The 21,590-nt window shown below is 35.5% G+C and overlaps 1 protein-coding gene across 1 annotated transcript in view; it reads right to left on the bottom strand.

Moving 5' to 3' along the window:
• Window positions 1–15,914, bottom strand: part of LOC149806169 (sodium-coupled monocarboxylate transporter 1-like) — a 77,016-nt gene extending 61,102 nt beyond the window's left edge. Inside the window, exon 1 of the mRNA XM_089951082.1 lies at window positions 15,223–15,914. Coding sequence (XP_089807208.1) covers window positions 15,223–15,594 — 372 coding nt within the window. The 5' untranslated portion in view covers window positions 15,595–15,914. The remainder of the gene's footprint in view (window positions 1–15,222) is intronic.
• Between the last annotated feature and the right edge of the window lie 5,676 nt (window positions 15,915–21,590).

Raw genomic sequence — 21,590 nt, 5'->3', positions numbered from 1 at the left:
TTCAAGCCTAAACACGTATCATAAGACCTCTTGACTTAAGTTTACGTTGTGTGAAACATTTTAGTAACACTCTAACTCTTTCTCTGGAATTCGTTGCACTATGTCTACCTTGTAATAAAACGAATGAGTCGCAACAAACCAATCCTTCTCGCCTATGTCCAGTTTAACAATGTTCGTCGAATAGGATACTTTCATCTGAATCAGTCCTCTTATATCATTCAGATACCGTTGGTTTCAACATTGGTGACGTGACGGATGCAAATGTTCTTTACATTTAACTTGTATTTTGACCAGCTCTCGGTAAATGCGTTCTCTCAACTTCAAAGGCAAGCCACGAATGTTCTCTTGTAAAGTACCCATGATCATGTCAGTCAGTATTATTGTATTTAAAATCTCCTAAAGCAAAAGTAATGGACATAGTGAGTAGTTTTTGACCACTGCCGTTCAGGGTAATGGTCAAGAAGGTTAATAAAATTTTCTAATGTGAACGGTCTAAAGCGGAATGTTCGGATGAACGCAGACTTAATCTAGAGAAATCAGACGGGTCTGCTATCTTTATTTCACTTTCCTATTGTGAATTTGTCGACACAAAAGTTCTACAGTCACCAGATGAGATTTTGCTCTGGCAAGTTCTTGTGAAACATCCTTGGAGTTCCTCTCTTGCAGTTCGTTTGGTAATCCTTGAATATTACTTTGCTTCGCTTTAGCATCAGTCAGGTTTGACACGAACAGCATCACTTTACATGGTAGGTATAGTGGTAGTAGTAGTAGTCATAGCAAAGTTCCCACGATGTGGTACTGAATCGCTGAGGTCACACCGTACGGCATCGCTCTCATCGCAAGGTAAAGCATCGCACTCCACTTGAGAATAATAAAACTTGAATGATGTCTGTTTAAAATTATTCACCTTTCTCGTTTGATCTTGGTAGTTACATTAAAGTATCGGTCTTGGACGTTGTCCCATTTTTATATGGTGACCAATATCGACGTGCGATAATTCAGAGTCAATCCATTCAGTTCACACTCGGTATGCACTTCTCCTCGTTTGTTCCGGTATTTGTAGCCTTAATATTTGGGACTGCGACAAGCAAAACTTAGAATCTTGTCGTCATCCGTCCAGGCTTTTCAATGGCCTCCTTCGATTTTAGGGTAACAGTGACACAGGTTATCGATGTAGATACAAGTGCACATGTCAATTGTAAAGGACGCTATCTCCTAACAGTTCTAAAATTTCGTACAATCTTAAGCGAGCATGGACCGTAATGATGACATTTCCATATTCGTTGTTTTTTTACAAAGTCCAATTTTTCTTCGTAATTGACTAGGATCAAATCCTTACGAACGACATCTACGTGTTTCATGTATTTGGTTTTGTCGTAAGTCATCTGGAATTAGTGGCAAGGTTCTGTCATATACTCTGTCTTGGATAAACACGTGTGCTGTGCAGTTTTACCCGGCAGGCAATTCAACATCACTTTGGCAAACGATCGCCTTCCTTCATTTTTCTCCACGCGATCTGAAGTGATGCCTCCCTGCTCCCAGTATTTCTCTTTGAATTTATTTTGGTCATCGGGAGTATGGCACCAGCAAGAATAACCGCTGGCTTCTTGTTTCAGTTTCAATAATGCAACCATGTAGTCTTCGAAAATTTCTGTGTTTGGTCACCCTTGTGGTAATTTCCTGCCTTGGGAAACTTGTAAATTTCGTACACTTCTAAATGTAGGTATCCCAAGTCCAGAGCTTTAAACAATTCAACGCTTACTCGCGTTACCGTCAAGGCGCGTTCTTCCTGGGTGTGCTGACAAGGTCGGTCTTGATGGCACGTTTCGGCACAAGTACGGCAAAAGGGAAACATCAATTTTCTTTGGCAACGGTTAGGTAAAACCGGATGGTACAAGTCCGTGGAAGACAAGACATTGCACTTGATCAATCCTTCATATTGTCGAATGTTGTTTTGGTCGATGTGTTTGGTCAGCAATTGCGGGTGCCCTGCTGAAAAGTGACAATATTTGCACACGTAACGATACAACGAGCACACGTCCAAGTGTTCGGTTTTGTTCTCCCTTCTCCTGGTCGGTGTGGTACAGCAAACAGGCATTTTTCCGTCCTCCGTACAAACTGTCTCGTGGGTTCAGAGGGTTCACCAACTTTTAACTTTCCACGACAGGTTTAAACTCGGAATCAGTTTTCAAACGGTGATCGTACTCGTGTTCCCAAATTTCTACCACTTGGTATCCTTCTTGTTCTAACTTTAAGATCCGCTGATCTGTAGCCTGGTATAAGTCTTCCACGGTCCCTTTAAAAACCTGATGCTTAGTGAAACCTTGAGGGTAGCAGATGGGACATCCATGAAATAAGCACCCCGTTAAATTCGTGCACGATCTCTTTGTTTTCTAAGTCCCAACCATCGACTGAATATCTTCCGATGGTTTTATCGCCTCCTCCGTTGCGGGCGTGCTGAATCCATTTGTCTTTCGTGTCTCACAAGTAATGTAGCCAGCGTAGGGCTTTGACCGAGTACTGACGTTTGAACAAATTGGTCGTTTGAGGGCTTATGACAACCAGTGTGTTTTCGGGCATGAATCGTTGGCGGTACACTAAGGAACACGCTTTGGCAATGGTGCAGGCTTCTTTTAAAGGACTGATCCCTCAGTGTTCCATGAATAGTTCTCGAAATGTTCCACAGCAATGCCTTAAAATGTTCACATCGGAACAGCAATACTTTAACATTTCTTTCTGAAAGTCGAAGGGATCCGAGGCGTGAGTCTGGTACCAAGCGTAGAAAGCTTCTCGTCGTTCGGTACGCATGTTGTCGGGGTCGTAGTAGTGAGCTTAAAGCAAATAGGGTAGAACAACGTGTTGATATGCTTTGGTATTGAAAAAGTGGGGAAAATAGCCTTTGGCCATTTCTGTCATTCCGAACTTTTTAACATTCCACTCAAAGGCACGGCCAAGTAACGCATCAAATCTTTAAACTGTACTTGTCACACTTTCACGGAATTTATTTTTTCTCCGTTCAAAGAAACTTTCGGACGTTCGGTACTTTGTTCCGTATGGTATCTCAAAACTACAAACCGTAGTGATGAATGGAAAGTCTCAGCGATCGTCTCCTTTGGCTTGACAATGCCGTTTCAGAGTGGTTAGCAGAAAATCCCAAACCTCGGTTATGAATCCCTCTGCTTTCGCCAACGGTACTTTGGATTTGAAATCGTTGAACTTCACCGTGTAAGTGTAAGCCGGATTCTAAATTTTCTAGAAGAGCGCTTTTCAGTCTCTCGAATGTGGTAGTAATATTGAGGGATTAATGGTAGTGGGATTCTGGCTCACTCATGTCATCTTCAAAATTGCTGGCATGAATTTGAGAAAAGACTTCAGCTACTGTGCGAGAATATAAATCACCTTTCTGCCTCTTACTGTCTTCTCCTTTCTCCACGAAATGGTGCGATCGTTTCATCTTGACTGCAAAATGTAAAATGACTACATTTTAAAAGCCATGAGTCCGTCTATATTTCATTTTATACCAGTGTATGTATAAAGGGTAGGTGTTTTTCCTTCCAGTATTCATTTCACTCTCAAACCGACCAGAAGGATGGAAGAGCCAACAAAGACCGAACTTCTGATCAGAGCTTTGCGTGGTGTTATACGAAAGTTTTCTTCGGACAAGTCAACGGACTACTCCCACTCCTTTCGAGATAAAAGTCAAGATACTTGCTATATCTGTAAGACGAAAGGGCAATGGGCTAAAGCGAGTCCAAACTGTCAAAATAGCAAGACAGGTTACAGAAGAGACAAAAATCAAGATACTTGTTATCATTGTCAAGAGACATTATATTGGTCTTCAGAATGCCCTAAGAAACAACAGGGGCAAATGGAAGAGAGGGGTTCCGAAGAGGAAGAAGAGGTACCCTCCCCAAAGGAAAAACTCAGACACGTACAGAAACAGAACAAGAGAAGAAAAGAAGACGAGGTGAAAGGGAGGAAGAACAAGAGGAAAAACCTGTGAAAGTGAAGAAATTTAAAAAACAGAGAGAGAGAGAGTAAAGACACAGAAGAAGTCTATGAACTTTTTAAAATGTTGTGTTGTAAAATCGGATTGTAAAATTTTTACCATGAGAGACCAGACAGAAAACGTAAGTATCTATTGGTGTTTATTTTTATAATCATAAGAAGAACCTACACTTACACACTCACTCACTCACACACGTACATCATGGGCAAAAACGGGATTTTGATTTTTAATTGCTTTTGGCAAAATGAATGATATCTCTTCTCGAGAGAAGTGTGTGGCCCTGAAAGGGGCCGGTGGGTGTTTGTTTGTTTAAAATAACAAATTCAGGAACGGAACTTAATAAGCTTTAACTGCTTTAAGTCTTTGCCACGGCCAAGGCCTACTTCTGGACTGGCTCCTGTCGATGGTGATTTGGTAGAATCACTAGGGGTGGTATCGCAGACAAAGTGACAGGGTTTGGTTGTTTGGCTCGGGAAGTTCTTTTTCTCTTGGGTCGTATTAAAGAAGTCTGATACATTTGTTTCAGACTCCTAAGCTCTGCTAAAATGTCTAAGAGTACCGTCACTGTTTGACTTTCACTGTCCTCCTTCTCTCCTAGAAATTGTTTCTTATCTGCTGCTTCTTCTTCCTGTCGTTTCCGTCTTCTTGCCTCTTCTTCTCGCTGTTGCTGGTATTGTTGAAGGAGAATAGCTTGTTCTGCTTCTTTCTGCTGCTGTAAAAATTTCTCCAATTCTTCTTTCTGTCTCTGTTTAAAACCATCGACGTGTGGTAAAGAAGTAGAAGATGGCGAAGGTACTGGTACCGGAACAAATTCTTACGAAGAAGAAAGAAAATCGACTAAATCCCAATTAAAATCGGTCTCTTCTGGAAGTAAGACTTTGTTTACTTTGGTAGCCGCTGCTGTACCATCGCTTCTCGTCTCCACGGCCGGCGCACCCCAATCTAGTGTCTTCTTTGAAAACTGTGTCGCACTGATTCACGGCGCACAGACGCTAAACAACCAACACAGGGAATGTAACGTCACAGGCAGCTCTCTTCGGATTGGAAGACAGACTCCATACTGTGAATGAATTTTGTAACGCGTATTGGGATTGGTGGAAAAAACTCAATCCGTTTCCATCCGCTCTTCCACTATAAATAACCACGTTCACTTCAATACCCTTCACCTGTTCTCTTCACACTGTGGACTAATGTTGAATCATCTACTCTCGTATCGTCGATGCTGTTCCGTACGGACTTACCCATGTAGGTCAAATCATTCTGGACAATCATCCAGATCACCGATACGAGTGTTTGGAAAATTATGATCTATGTGGAGATACAAGGCTGTTTGAAGAGAATCCTTATCTACAGTCCAGAAGTCAAAAGAAAATTGAGGAAGAGAAGAAGACCTATGCAATGCCCTCTATGTTAACGGAATGGTTTAAAAAATATATCAAAGGCCCTTTCAGGGCCACTCATATGCCTCGAAAAGATTTGCTTTCAAGCTTAAATATTTTAGTCGGTTCTATAGTTGTTTGTATGATAGATTGATGTTCATCAGTCTATGTATGTGTCATATGTGTATGTCTCTGTCTATAAAGAAGTTATATTCTCCCATCCCCCGCCAAGCGCTTTTTATTGGTATAGTTTATGAACTAACTGAACTTATCCGCCACCCGCTACCCACTGGACTAGCTGAACTTACGCGTCACCCGCTACCCTCTACCTGCTCAACTAGCTGAACCTACTCGCTACCCGCCACGCGCTGAACTAGCTGAACTTACCCGCTACCCGCTACCTTATACAACAACCCAACTTTCCATTGTCGCTATACAGACCCAATATTTCCCATGTTCCATTCCCCTTGACCCTAAACGTTCCCAAAGGGGTGGGGTCTGTAATGTAATTTCCCATTGACGCTAAAGTATCCCACTATAGTACTCACATCCGAGGAGGACGCTCAAACGTCTAGGCCACCGGAGCAGTCGATAGGAGCTTTATCTAACATGACATAGCTATGAAGGCACTGAAGATAACCGTGAAAAGGAACACTGTTAGAACAACTTGTTCGACCCCATATAAGTCTACACTTATGTAAGCTTTGTAGGTGGGAAGAGTGCAACTAATGAAAATAATACCGAGTTTGTGGAGTAAATACGGGTTCGACAGTGATACCGATAGTGACAAATTTAGTGCCTCTACTACTGATGTCACATATCCCTAGGCTCGTACGAGATAATTACTGTCAATGACCAAGGTGGCATTATTTTTGAACCAGTTATACGAACAGATTTAATATCATATCGCACATTTGTCCTACTTTTTTCTGACCTTGTTTGATTAGGGCGATATCTAAACTAGAGCCACATAGACTGGTTGCAGCGTCTATACCAACATGGACAAGTTTGCAAAACTAGAGCCACATATACTGGTAGTAGCGTCTATACCAACATGGACACGTTTGCAAACTAGAGCTATGTAGACTGGTAGTAGTGTCTATACCAACATGGACAAGTTTGCAAACTAGAGAGAAGGTGAATATGGTGTGGATCCCTGTGTATTTATTTATGAATAGCTACATCAATACTGATAAAAATGGATACACTTTTTTCAGTATGACAACAATAATGTGTAAACCTATGAGCTTTATTTGCAGGACAATACAATGCAACAAATAAGTAAGTACTTTCCAGTAATGACATCTCATTGACTGTAGGGATTTAAAACAAATGTTTAATATGGGGAATATTAGCAGACAAGGAATCAGACGCAGACTAGATCAAGCCAGACTTACATTTGTAGAAAATAATGTATATGTGGAAGGAATTTCTGAAACATTGTTAAATAAGAAGCAAATGATTTGGACTAAACATTTCGTAAAAAATAGTAGGTTATTGGCTATTGTCTTATGGGAAAAATTGTATTGGTGAAATGAAAACAACATGACGATCTTGAATTAAATGAAAGGAAATACTTTGTTAGATACTTCCACACACAATTTCAAAACCGAATGGCTTCAGGCACATGCCACCTTCATCCCATGCAAATGGAAGTACGTATTTCGAATTAAAAATTGAAAAATTCCTAAAGGATGTCAAGGAATATTACATTTTGGTATTGTTAACAATGATTTTCTTACCGAACGTATATGTATAAAGTGGATAACTATATTAGACCTTTGAGAATGACCTAATTATACCGTTCTCCCTACACTGCAAACAAGCAACGCAAGTCATAAAAGCATGTCTAAAAATGAGCTTCTTACATGTATTTGAAAATTGTCAACAATACTAACTTTTGTGGACTTAAAACAGATTACATAGGATGATATAGCTACGTTCCAGTACGAATATAATATTTTAGTTACATGACTAGATTTGTTTATGAATGTAGTCAATCAACATGCGCCCTTTAAAATGAACAGGATAATAAATAATCATCAATCAGGCTGGATTACTCCATACATATTACATATTATTAAAACTGGGATTACTTGTTAGCTTAAAGTAATTAAATGTATATCGATAAATATAATTAAAACGAATGATTAGAAAGGCTCAAAAGACACACTATCCATATGTTATTGATGACAAAACGAACAACCCTAGTATTCTTTTGCTGGCTATATAATAACTTAGGAGGTGGAAAATGCAAGAAAAACACCGAAATTCCATCACGGAACATTTATAGATTCATGCACTGATGACCTTGTAAAATGCTAAATACTTTTTATGATTTTTTTTAGTGTGCCTCTACGCTTAAAGAATCTAAATTTGTTTCAGAACAATCATAGATTAAGAGAGTTTGTCCTCATGGTTATAAATCGACTATACATGTGAAAGTCCTGAACAAAATTCAACATTTATTCTAGAATGTCTGCAAAACGTTTACAATATTACATCTAAATCACACGGTAAGCTATGTTCAATGTTTCAAGAAGTTGCAACATCTTCTATTTCAGATGTCGATTCGAAGTCACAATCCTATTTTAACTTCATTGTGAATTAAGTGAATTACACGAGAGGGAAGTGTGTCCAGCGGGTGTTTCAAGAATAAAATCAGATCAATATAGAATATAAGAAAATTATCTTGAAATCTCTATCATCAGCTTCATTGTTCTGTTATGTATATTTTGTTTAACTTATATTAGATTTTATTTAAATGTTTGATTGTTAGTTTTAATTTTTTTTTATTCCATTACCTGTCATAGTAATGTAATTTTATTTACTGGAATTTGATATTTTTCAGAAATTAGTTTGACCTGACTGTTTTGTCGTACACATCTAATAATATAACTTTGTATCTAAAAGCTGACCTAGTTCATGACCTTGATACAGAATTAGTAACAGTTGGAGTAAACAACTTCTTTTTTATTTTTTTATTCATTCTTAATGTGTGGATTTATAAGGTGGAATCGAGGCTGTACTGGGTGTACGTGACTTTACAGATGTGGATAGCATTATTTCGAAATTCTGTTTTTACCGGAATTGCGCATTAGTCAGAAATAATAGTGATGTATTGAGAATTAATTTTAATTGGGCCTTTAAACATTTCGACGTCAAGGTGGTGTTAATTCTATTGTGATCAGTTTGAGTTGAAATTCTATTTTATGAAATTATGAATTATTTTCCCTGGAAAATATTTAAGTGCTCATACAGAATTTTTAGACAAAGACATTTATGAAAATTATATTCGGAATTCAAACACCGAAATATTATTTTCTGTGATACAACAAAGAACTGGTGACACTTCAATATACTATACTGGATATAGTATACGTCATCGCCTTCCATTTTGGATTTTCGTCGGGACTCGAACTCAAATTCATAAGAACATCTATTGCTAAGATTTCTAAGTTTTAATTCTTGGATTATTCTTGGATTACTTTTGGATTCGATTCCTAAAACCGTAAGTTCTTTTCCTAATTTTTACCTTTTTTATAGAGAAAGAAATTATTTGTTAAATTTTACAAAGCTTGATCGATCGAGAGAGATTACTTTAAGATCTTAAGAAACCCTCCCAAAATATCAGTAATAATAAACCACCCTACCGTGACTGTGTGAGTTTTCCTCGATCTTTGACCAATTTGGCATCACTTTCATAACTGGATACTTAGATTTTAGCCCACTCCACCCTCATCCCAGCGCACCCACACAGTGGAAATATTGCTGCTGACGTCCATGGACTTGCTCAGGTTAATGAGTCACTGGAAACTATATCATTGGCTTTCTTCTTCTTTGTACACTTCTTCAATTGTTTGAAAGAGATTTTGTTCTGACATTCCAGTCGGTATCGTTGAAGTGAACCAATGTCACAATATGCCGACACCAGATGGGACAGACACCATTCAACATAATTCCGGTACGAGCTGAACTTTAACTTTAAATGTTGCTTTTCCCGAATGCATCACAATCGATAATTATTAAACCTAGCTATTTGGAATTGTAAATACTTGAATATGGTCACATATTCCTCTTGAAACCAAATTTTCTTAAATGTCAAGTATGTAAGCATGGCAAATTCAAACGCTCACCTCTTCCCTTTACTCTCTCTCTCTCTCTCTCTCTCTCTCTTTCATACACACACACGCACAAACGCACGCAAATATACATATATACAAACATAACAACAACAGACACATTCAACTCAAAATGATGATGTTGTTGTTGTTGGGCTTAACGCCATTTTTGAGCACACGATAGGCTATACATGGCGGCCAGTATTAATGGTGGTGGAAGAACCTGGGAAAACCCCGGAAAGAACCACCAACCCACGAGAAGCTACTGGCAAGCTTTCTCACATATCCACATTGGCTGAATCCGAGACTCGAACCGCCGCAGACAGAGGTGAGATGGCAGTGATCCGCTTTAGACCACTCGGCCACTGAGGGCCCCTCAAAATGATAATATTGTATGTGGTAATGTTGATTGTCTGCACTCAGTACCATTCATTTTCGCAAAACTGTTGCTATTTTCACGTTCAGTTTTAATAAACGAAAACATGCGCTATCAGTGACCAGTCATGGTGTGATTTTCGGACAGCAGGTTAGCGTGCAAACTTCAATTTTTCATGTCACTGATTTCTGCTATGTTCAGAAGGATGGCTTTACGTATTTGGATCACAAAAGACAATGATCGTGTACTACTGATATTGCATGTGTCTCTATGTCGATGTGTCATGAGTTTTCTTAGCCATAACAGTGTGATGTGTTGCACTGCAATCTTGTTAAAATCAGATATCCACTGTCCTAGGTGAAGGACAGTGACGATCAACTTTTAATCAGATTGAATCGCACTGCGACATGAACTGTTCTTGGCCATGACATGCAAGCAGTACAATTCCATACCTCATTGCATGGTATGTATGCTTGCATTTTTCAGATTAATTTTTTTGAACATATTTACGTCTCTTTTAAAACCAGTTGGAAAAAAAATGAGTGCAACTGATTGGAGATCTTGGCTTTTAAGACTTGGAGATCTTGGGGTTTCCTTCCCCAATTCACTAATGTTCTGATTCTGCGGCAAATGTATGGTAGAAAAAAATATTTTAAAAGAAAGCATACACCTGGAAAAATATACACACACACACACACACACACACACATATATATATATATATATATAGAGAGAGAGAGAGAGAGAGAGAGAGAGAGAGAGAGAAACCGTGACATATTGATGTACAAGTTATCATAATCGCTCACTGAGCTCGCATTGTCTTCGGTTATAACATTCGTTTTGCAAGCAAAATTCCTGATTTCAAATCCTAATATGGTACATTTAAACTAGTTTTTGCGAATCATTGCTGTTTAATAGACATCAGGAAGACTTTACTTGCTTGTTTATTTTAATTGCATCTAGCTTAAACACAAGTGTTGTCACACACATGTGCATGTATCTTCTAAATAAAATGTTTAACACATACTTAACTGCCCTAAAGCTGTCTATCAGGAACAACGCTATATGCCGATCAGGGCCGCGATTTGAGCTCTCTCACCTGAATGCGGTTTAGCTTAAATCACCATTGAGATGAGTCAACCTTGGTTTAGCTGAATTTTAAACAGGAATTCATTGACACGCATTCCGTAATTACCTCGATTTCATGTTTCAATGGAATAATTATAAGGGCATAATCCACAACATGCTTGGTTCGGAGAAATAATCTAGTTAACTTCAGTCATGCCAGTAGTCTCGTTTCCAACACTCTCTCGTTGAACCAGACTCGTGTGACTGCGAGAAATCTAGCAGAAAATCGTAATGTACCTTCTGTTCATTGCTATTTTTAGATGTGGCTCATTTCTATTTTAATATTTTATTCGTTCCCAAACATGCACTTTATACCATAGACTTTATGTGTGCATTTATGCCTTGGCGTGACACACACACACACATACACACACACACACACGCGCGCGCGCGCGCACACACACACACACACACACACTATGAGGCTACGTCTTGCAATAAGTAATATAAATGAGCGAAAACCAACAAGTTTTGTCAAAAATTAAACAATTATTTTACCTAGAAGACAAAGTGAAAATGAAAAAAGAACTTACGATATTGCGAAGTAAATCACAAATAATCCTAGAATTTTTAACACAAGTATCAATTGTTTAATGGCATTGATTAGCTTCGTCCCAAAAACTTTTCAAAAGACAATTATAAAACAAAAATTAACAGCAAAAGTATGTAGGCAGGGATATAAAAAAAACCCACTAATTAACTGAATAAGATCGGTGAATAAGCATGATACTGATGTACATTTGATAAGATTGCTTATAGAAAAGTTAAGTTCTTCAGAGTTTAGGGTCATATCTTAAATCATTGCAGTTTCCGAAATACAAACACTTATAGTAATCCCTACATAAAACTTTACAAGGATAGCACTAAATCTTAATCCAGCATGTGGCAGTAGTACAATAGTACAAAGATATCTTAGTTGCAAACATCTCATTTTAGAAGGAAAATAAGTCTGGACCTCATGGTGTTAAAACAGATTCCTTTAAGATTCGCCATCTATAAACATATTTAAATCAACTTGACTAAAAATTGTTTTTATGGCTATCCTGTTATTTTTTCTTTTTTTTTTCTTTATTGCCAACAATCATTATATTATAGGCATAAAACGCAACAATGGGTAACCTGGACAAGTGCTTTACACAAATAGTCGTAACAAAAGAAACTAGAATGAGAAAAAATATGTGCACAGCAATCGAACCGCACTCCCATAATTGCTACAAAATGTGTATGCATTTTGAAACAAATTAACTATTAATCATGCTTGAATTGAAGGTGTGTCTTTAAACACATATTTTAATTGTTGCAGATCCGGTTACTGACATTTAATTATTCTTTTAAAAACACAGTTTAATAATGTGCCTAACAATTCCCTTTAGCAACTCCTTAGTACACTGAAAGGTGATATAATACACAATATTAATAAGTAGGACATGTTCAAATTAGATGTAATTCTAAAATAACATTTTATAAAGTTAAACTTCATTGCATTAACTCCAAGCGACTCAGATGCACTTTCTTAGTCAAACGTAAATCACCCTTGTTTGTAAACGACGTTCAACGAAACCAAACAGACAAGGTGTCGTGAATAAATATATAGTATACACTGGTCGACCTACAAATTGATACTGCACTTAAAATTTAGAGATGTTCTTTAGCAGAGCTGAAACGAATAATCGAATATTCGAATCAGAAACATTTTGCGAATATTCTAATAGAATATAGGTTTTCCAAGTTTTGTTTTATGTTTACCTACAGATGTTTGGCAGGATTCTGGTATAAGAAAGCAGGAAAAAATTAAATTTCCACACAGCCGAATTAATTCACAAGGAAACAACATCAACGTTGCTATATCGCACAAAATTCAAACTCCCGCTTAAAAGATAGAATAATGTCAAAATGTTAAACAGTCATATTGATAAAGGAAGCGCCATTTATATTCAGTTTTATTCTGTCTTAATGTATCAATCAACGTATCAAAAGTAAATAATACTTAACAGGTCCCAAGACTACGCGATTTGCATTGTGAACAAATCACTTCCAAGGGAAGGTTCTTTAATGTTGTTTTTTATCTTTTTAACTTTTACTTTTGTTGTCGTTTTACATGGTACACGCGTTTAATCGAGAGTTACTGTCCTTTATTACCAACACTCCGTCTTCAGCACATAAGGAACGTTTTTGGTTATACTGAGATTGAAGATAAAAAATGAAAATAACACCTTCGTTCCTTTTATTATTTTGAGCCCCCCCCCACAACCGTCACCACCACCACCAAATAAAAAATAGGAAAAAAACCCAACTATTCCAAAGCCTAAAATGTCATTCAGTTAGATTTAGATGACTATGTTCATTGCATTTCTTTTTCGGAGGCATGGCTGATGTAGGTGGATTCAAAGGCATCTGGTGGAAAATACGAAAAAAATAGCTATTGTATTTAGAACATTACAAAATAAATAACTCTAATATCCGATGCCCTCTTGCTTTTTAATGTCAGAGTGAATAATGTCCAAAATCTGAATTCTTCAATGCTTTAATCAACAATATTGGACATTTGTTTGGACATTATGACGCGTTAATTGCCATAAAAAATGTATATGTGGTCAGAAGACTCAATATATAATCACCAAGAAATATAGAAGACATATATGTTTTGAGTAGATATAATGATATATTTCACGCGTATAATGGAAACATTTCAGTTCGTTGTGAGCGGTAAGTCACGAGTGACAATATGAAACGATTCCATTGCACGATTGAAACATTTCCTTATATCTACACAGAAACGTAGTTTTCCATTTAACTATATATCTTGAAGGCGGAAGACGTCGATTTGCACCATATTATCTTATTATGGTTTTTGTTTGCCATTGTGGTTAACACCGTAGACAAGTAAGCCATATTACAATATCAACCAGGGGCCCCGAGTGGCCCAGTGGTCTAACGCGCTCTCCGTTACGGATCACTGCCATCTCACCTCTGTCTGCGTGGGTTCGAGTCTCGGATTCAGCCAATGTGGGAATGTGAGAAAGCTTGCCAGTAGCTTCTCGTGGGTCGTTGGTTCTTTCCGGGGTTTTCTCGGGTTCTTCCTCCACCATTAATACTGGCATCCATGTATAGCCTATCGTGTGCTGAAAAATGGCGTTAAACCCTACAACAACAACAACAATATCAACCAAGAGAAGTTCCAAAAATTTAATAAATAAAAATGACTCAATTATTTACAGATTTTTCTCCCACATCTAATGTTTCAAATACTGTCTCTTATTTAATTAATTACTGTATTCATACTGTAAGCACGGATTGATATCGTAAATATTGTGGGAAGGTGTGTGTAGCCTGAGGGTCGAATCTGTCTGTCTTCAGAACGTAATATAATGATAAATGTGATCTTACTAGTCTTGAGAAGTATAGTCTAGTATTGTATTAGACGCTTCACCGAAATTAGTCACTTGATTTCCTTTTTCAGTCAACATCCATGTCTAATTATATTAATGTTACGAAGAATAAATACGAGTGTGTTGAGAATTATAAGTTGTATATTCAGTTGCAAGTCCCGCCTTTAAACTATTATCCTGATTGGTATGTTCTGACACTAGCTGACACCACAGATTTCAAAATGAAAGAAGTCACTGTACATTTAGTAGATGATACTTTGGAGTGTTCAGACGATTTAAGTGGAACGTTATTGCACATAAGCTCATGTCGGAAATCTATCTATCTATCTATCTATCTATCTATCTATCTATATATATATATATATATATATATATATATATATATATATATATATATATATATATATATATATATATATATATATATATATCAATGAGCAAATGTACTTTTAAATGGTAATATAAAGTAGTTCCAGAGGTGATATCTCCATTGGGGCGATATCCATTCTTTCACACTGGTAACTTTCAATGTCCCATTTTGAAATATATGAAGCATTTAAGATATCATGTGTCAATATCAATTGCTATTCCTGTTGAAATTTCATCTGGTTATTAATACAAATATTTATCTTATAAAGACATAGTAAGTTAATATGTTATGCATGTTACCACGACAAGATACTATGTTTTGCGGAGCCGTGGTAGCAAGTGGAATACTTTATTCAACAAAGTTCCACTGCAACAGCATGTTTCGCCAACACACACGGTTGATGAACATATTGTCGAACAGAGAGAGAGAGAGAGAGAGAGAGAGACCCACCTCATAGGCACTGGTAACTCGAAGTCTGTAGAAGACTGGAATGTAAATATGGGCTGCACCAGCAATTACAAAAATGTATCCCACGCCGATCCACCAATAAACAAAGGTGTAGTTATACATTTCGGCTGGAGTGCCCAGTATCGTTATGGCTGACATAAAGCTGGCCAGTAAAGACAGGGCCACGGGGATAGGGTTCATGTTACCCCCGGCTAGAAGAAAATCTTTAGTGTTATTTTTGTTTCTATCTTTGATTGCATAGAAAATCCCGATGACTGCCGAAACCAACAACGTGAATCCAAATAAAACATAGTCCACAACTGTAAAAGTTTTTATATTCCCCGTTTGGAAGCTGAAATCGTCTCCTTCTGCCATGTTTATTGCGCTGAACAATTTTTTTACAATTTCAAGCAGAAATGTTTCAAAATGTCGATTGATTCTAAGATTTTGGGCAAAATTCACTGGATTCTAATTAACATGCTAACACTCGAACAACTTTTATGATTTTCTGAAATAATGAATAGTTATATATCGCTTAAGGTCTGTATCATTTTGCTCTTTGAATGCTCTGCGATGTCAGTGAATCCAAAATTCGAATACATATACTATCAGTAATAATGAAATGCAGGAAAATGAAAACAGTAGCAAGCAGTAACGGCCCCATACATCACTAGGTTTATTTTGAACGTACATACACTTATATACGTAGGTACTCCAAACCGGCTGACATGATTGGGGCGCGTATTTGCTGTTAAATAGATTGGCGTTAGCTCCGCCTATTTATGACGTATGTAGCACACGGTGGGTTTATGTGGCTTTTGCGTCTATTTTAAAAACTGTTGTATACATTGACATTAACCGCATTCATGTTCTTCAGACCAGATGCGTGCCTAGTAATATACGGTTCTGTGTCATTTGAAATAAGAAAAGAAACTCTTTCACCTGTCTTCGCCTCTTATGCCTATTGTACATCGAATATAATTAACAGAGGTGTATATCTATTTGTGTTGGCAATTTATTATGTGTCTTTGTACTATTACTATAATTACTGTCATGTTCCATGTTTGTTCCTGATAACTCAATACTAAGCAAAATTAATTAATTGATTTGATCTATATTTACGAAGTGAATTTTCATAATTTGAGTAGCACTGAAGCTCGGTCCTCATCACAATACCGTTTAACGTATTCCCTGGCATTGACTTGTCTGTATCTGTCTTTGATAGGAATGATTACTCCTATTAAAGACCATTACTCTCTCTCTCCCTCTGAATATATATATATATATATATATATATATATATATATATATATATATATATATATATATATATATATACCGTTTATCACAATATACGTATAAATATGTATATATATATTCTGAAATGGAACGTCTACTAAAGGAAACCTATTGGATTCACCGTCTTAATACGGTATATCCAAAAGGTCTAAATTCAAAAACACTATATGACATTTAGTAATTTTTTCTGAATTATGTCCCCAGTTTACAATTAGATATGAATATTTCATATTATTTTACTTTGCAGAAAATCTTAATTGGTAAAAGTATAATCTAATAACATAAAAATAAGTTTACTAATTATTTAAAAATGAAAAAGAATTTGCGCATTAATTTTCATTATAATATGATTAATTATTTATAAAATACTTGATAGTAAGCGTTATGCACACCATATTATTATTATATAAATTGAGTTCTGATAACCTCTTTAACAGTTGTAAAGATTATATTAGTATGTATGTTCTATATATTTATCTTTCATATTTTTTATACCTCTAATAAGCGTGTATTATACATAATACAAATATTACTAAAACTGTTTATCTCTATTCATTAATAAATTTTATATATATATATATATATACATGCATGTACGTATATGTATGTACATATATCTACACATACATATGCATGCACATATATGTCTGTACATATATCTACACATACATATGCATGCACATATATCTATACATACATGTGCATGCACGTGTCTCTGTACATATATCTACACATACATATGCATGCACATACATAGACATATACATACATATAGAGACATATACATATATATATACACATACATATACAGATATATAGAGACATATACATATATATAAATACATATAGAGACATACATATATATACACATACATATACATGCATATAGAGACATATACATATAGATACATATACATATACAGACAGATAGAGACATATAACTATATATACACATACATATAGAGACATATACATATATATACACATACATATACAGACATATAGAGACATATACATATATATAAATACATATACATACATATAGAGACATATACATATATATATACACATACATATAGAGACATATACTTATATATACACATAAATATACAAACATATAGTCATATACATATATATACACATAAATATACAGACATATAGACATATACATAAATACATATACATACATATAGAGACATATACATGTATATGCACATACATATACATGCATATATAGACATGTACAAATAGATACACATACATATACATACATATAGAGACATAACTATATATACACATACATATACATGCATATAGAGACATATACATATATATACTCATACATATACAAACATATTGAGACATATACATATATATACACATACATATACAGACGTATAGAGACATATACACATATATAAATACATATACATACATATAGAGACATATACATATATATACACAATCACATACATACATATAGAGACAGATACATATATATACATACATATAGAGACATATACATATATATATACACATACATATATATATACATATAGAGATATATACATATATAGACACATGCATATACAGACATATACATATATATGCCATACATATACATACATATAGAGACATATACATATAGATACACATACGTATACATACATATAGAGACATATATATATATATATATATATATATATATATATATATATATATATATATATATATATATATATATATATACACGTACATATACATGCATACAGAAACATATACATATAGATACCCGGTGGCCCAGAGGTTGGAGCGTCCGCCTCGGATGCGGGAGGTGGCGGGTTCGAACCCCGGCCGAGTCATACCAAAGACTTGCAAAAATGGATCTAACAGCTTCCTCGCTTGGTGCTCAGCAATAAGACGTCAGTGGTAGGACTGGTCGGCCTGGTGTCAGGATAATGTGACTGGGTGGGACATCATGCTACATGTCTGCGGCATGATGCCCCAGTGCCTGACATCACTATAAACTGTCACACTGCAGACATCGTAGCGATATGACTGAAAAATTGTTAAAGCTACGTTAAAAATCTAAATCACACACACACACACACACACACATAGATACACATACATATGCATACATATAGAGACATATACATATAGATACACATACATATACATACATATAGAGACATATACATATAGATACACATACCTATACATGCATATAGAGACATATACATATAGATACACATACCTATACATACATATAGACATATATACATACATACATATTTATATATATATATATATATATATATATATATATATATATATACATATCTATACATACATATATAGACATATACATATATAGACACATACCTATTCATACATATAGATATATATATATATATATATATATATATATATATATATATATATATATATATATATATATATATACATACCTATACATACATATAGAGATATACATATATATACACATACCTATACATACATATAGATATATATATATATGTACACATACCTATACATACATATAGAGATATACATATATATACACATACATATACATACATATAGATATACATATATATACACATATATATGTACATTAAAAAGGATGGCATTTAAAGTGTTTAAAGTGTTGGTATAAAGCAATTTGATATACCAATACTATTGGTATATCAAAAAAATGTGATCCGCCTATGGCGCAATAAAACGCATATTCTAGATCAATGATCAATTTCCACACATTAATCATTAGTGACGTATGAAAATAACGTTAAAAAGTATCAATAATCTTCGTTTTCTAAATGAATTTGATATGGAACACATTTTCATCATAATCATTTCTGCTTTCTGTTCCCCCACCCCTCTCATGCATAACGGAGAAACTACGCAGACACGTGGAGTGAGAGAGAAAATGAATTTGGGTTGGATTAAAGCCTTGAAATAGAAATTACACTAAGTAACCTGCAAGAACATGGTTCGTCGTAATGATACATGTGTACGTTCGTGGGATTTATCTTCAGTGTGCATCATGATACAAATTTGCAAATGATATCGACATTATACGGTAAATTTCTGTTACGTGGTACACATAGTGTGATGCATTTAATGTTTTGGTGTTGTTTCTTAAACATACTATAATGTTCTAAAAATAGATTATTATTAATTAAATAGAAAATGTCCAAAGGTCTCTCCCTCTCTCTCTCTTTCTCTCATGCTCTCTTTCTCTCTCTCTCTCTCTCTCTCTCTCTCTCTCTCTCTCTCTGGGCCATCACAGCAAGATACGGGCTAAAATCTATGAAATGACGAGCGTAGAGGATTTTCGCTTGTGTCATTCCACGATGTCTCTGGACTTATGAATGATAGTAAAAGTTAGGCAAACCGACCACAGGATTTGTGCCCGTACGAGAGAGAGAGAGAGAGAGAGAGTTTATGGTCGGTGGTAATGTTAATAAAGCAGAATAATTACTTAAATCACCTGTAAATATATTAAAATAGTTTAATTACCTCTTGTTGGTTGGTCATTTCGTTTAGTTTCTATTCCACATTAATTTCCATGCACCGGTACGTGAATGGCTAAGCTTTCGTGTGAAAGGCATAAATAAACATCTGCTTGTAGTGCTCTACTTTCTTCATTAAAACCATCTTCCATGTTTAAGTCATAAGTGTGTATTATACTGATTTAATCAATGTGAGGAAAAATATAAACTAAAAAAGGAAAGCCTCGTTTCCTTTTAATGAGAAATTTATACATATCGTGGTATATCATTTATACAGCGTACCTATCATTACACATAGTGTAGGACATTTCAGAATTGACCATGAAGAAATGAAAATCATTTCCAGAGAGAGAAAAAGAGAAAGAGAGTGAGAGATGTCCTTTTATAGGATGTAATCACTCATATCAAAGACATATATAGACAAGTCAATGCCAGGGAATACGTTAAACAGTATTGTGATGCAGTTTCGGTATCTTTAAAAATCCATTTCCTCCGTAAATATTGAATATATTTCATTTACTAGTATAAAAGACGATGTACTTTAACTCATGGCCAATTTCATATTTTTGATATGAGAAAATGTTAAGAGAAACTTTAATTATGTTTTGTCAACAAATCCTACGAATTTCACGTGCAGTATTCTGCTTAACATGTTCTTTTCACTATTACTATGAACATTCTGGCGGTCATTTTTCGACTCTATTCTGGAAAAGGAATTTGGAAAATACTAGTCACATCTGTCAGAATATGGTCAAGTTCCCCCCACAGTAGCTCGTTAAGTCATGTATGGCATATCATGCTACGAAAAATGGCCTGAAACCCCAAGGCAAGAACAAGTGAAGCTAAGGGCATTGTTCAGTTGATAGCGGGGGTTGGGGTGGACTTTATACGTTTTACATGGAATCCACGGTGTATCCACTCCATGTACAGGTGTGGTTAAAATTTAACTTACAGAAACAAATAAACTCACTTCTGTTCACGGAAGAATATGGACATAACCGGTCTCCCAACTAACGGAACTTGATCAAACCACAGCATATTTACGCATTACTTTTGTGTTGCAATTCCGACTCAAAATTTGTTTAAGTCTCCTGTAGTCTACTTTTCCAATTCAAATAATGCAAATAACAGCTCACATATAGATTACAGTAAATATGGGAATTTATGCGTTCAGTTATTACACATATCCTTTCACATGACTATCACGACAATGGAATGTGTTGACACCGTAGTGTAAACATGGATCGTAATCTGTACCTAACCGGAACATTATCGAACAATGTGAAATCACACGCATTGGACATTCTGTGTTGAAAAATGTCCTATTTTTTTGGAAGTAAGTTTTGTTGTTGTTTAGAATTTGTAAAATAATAACCATATTTAACCGTTATTACTTGCTCAGCTCCATCTGAAATAATGTTTGACGCACAATAAATGAAAGGTGAAGATCTCGGTCATAATTAACGAATTTATTCTTTCTTCTTTCTCTCTAAATAATATCTCTCAAAATAATGATTTAATATTAAATGTATGAAG

Source organism: Sinohyriopsis cumingii, chromosome 2, assembly GCF_028554795.1.
Source record: "Sinohyriopsis cumingii isolate HCF-2022 chromosome 2, ASM2855479v2, whole genome shotgun sequence".
Taxonomy (NCBI): domain Eukaryota; kingdom Metazoa; phylum Mollusca; class Bivalvia; order Unionida; family Unionidae; genus Sinohyriopsis; species Sinohyriopsis cumingii.
This window is presented reverse-complemented; position numbering and strand designations above follow the sequence as displayed.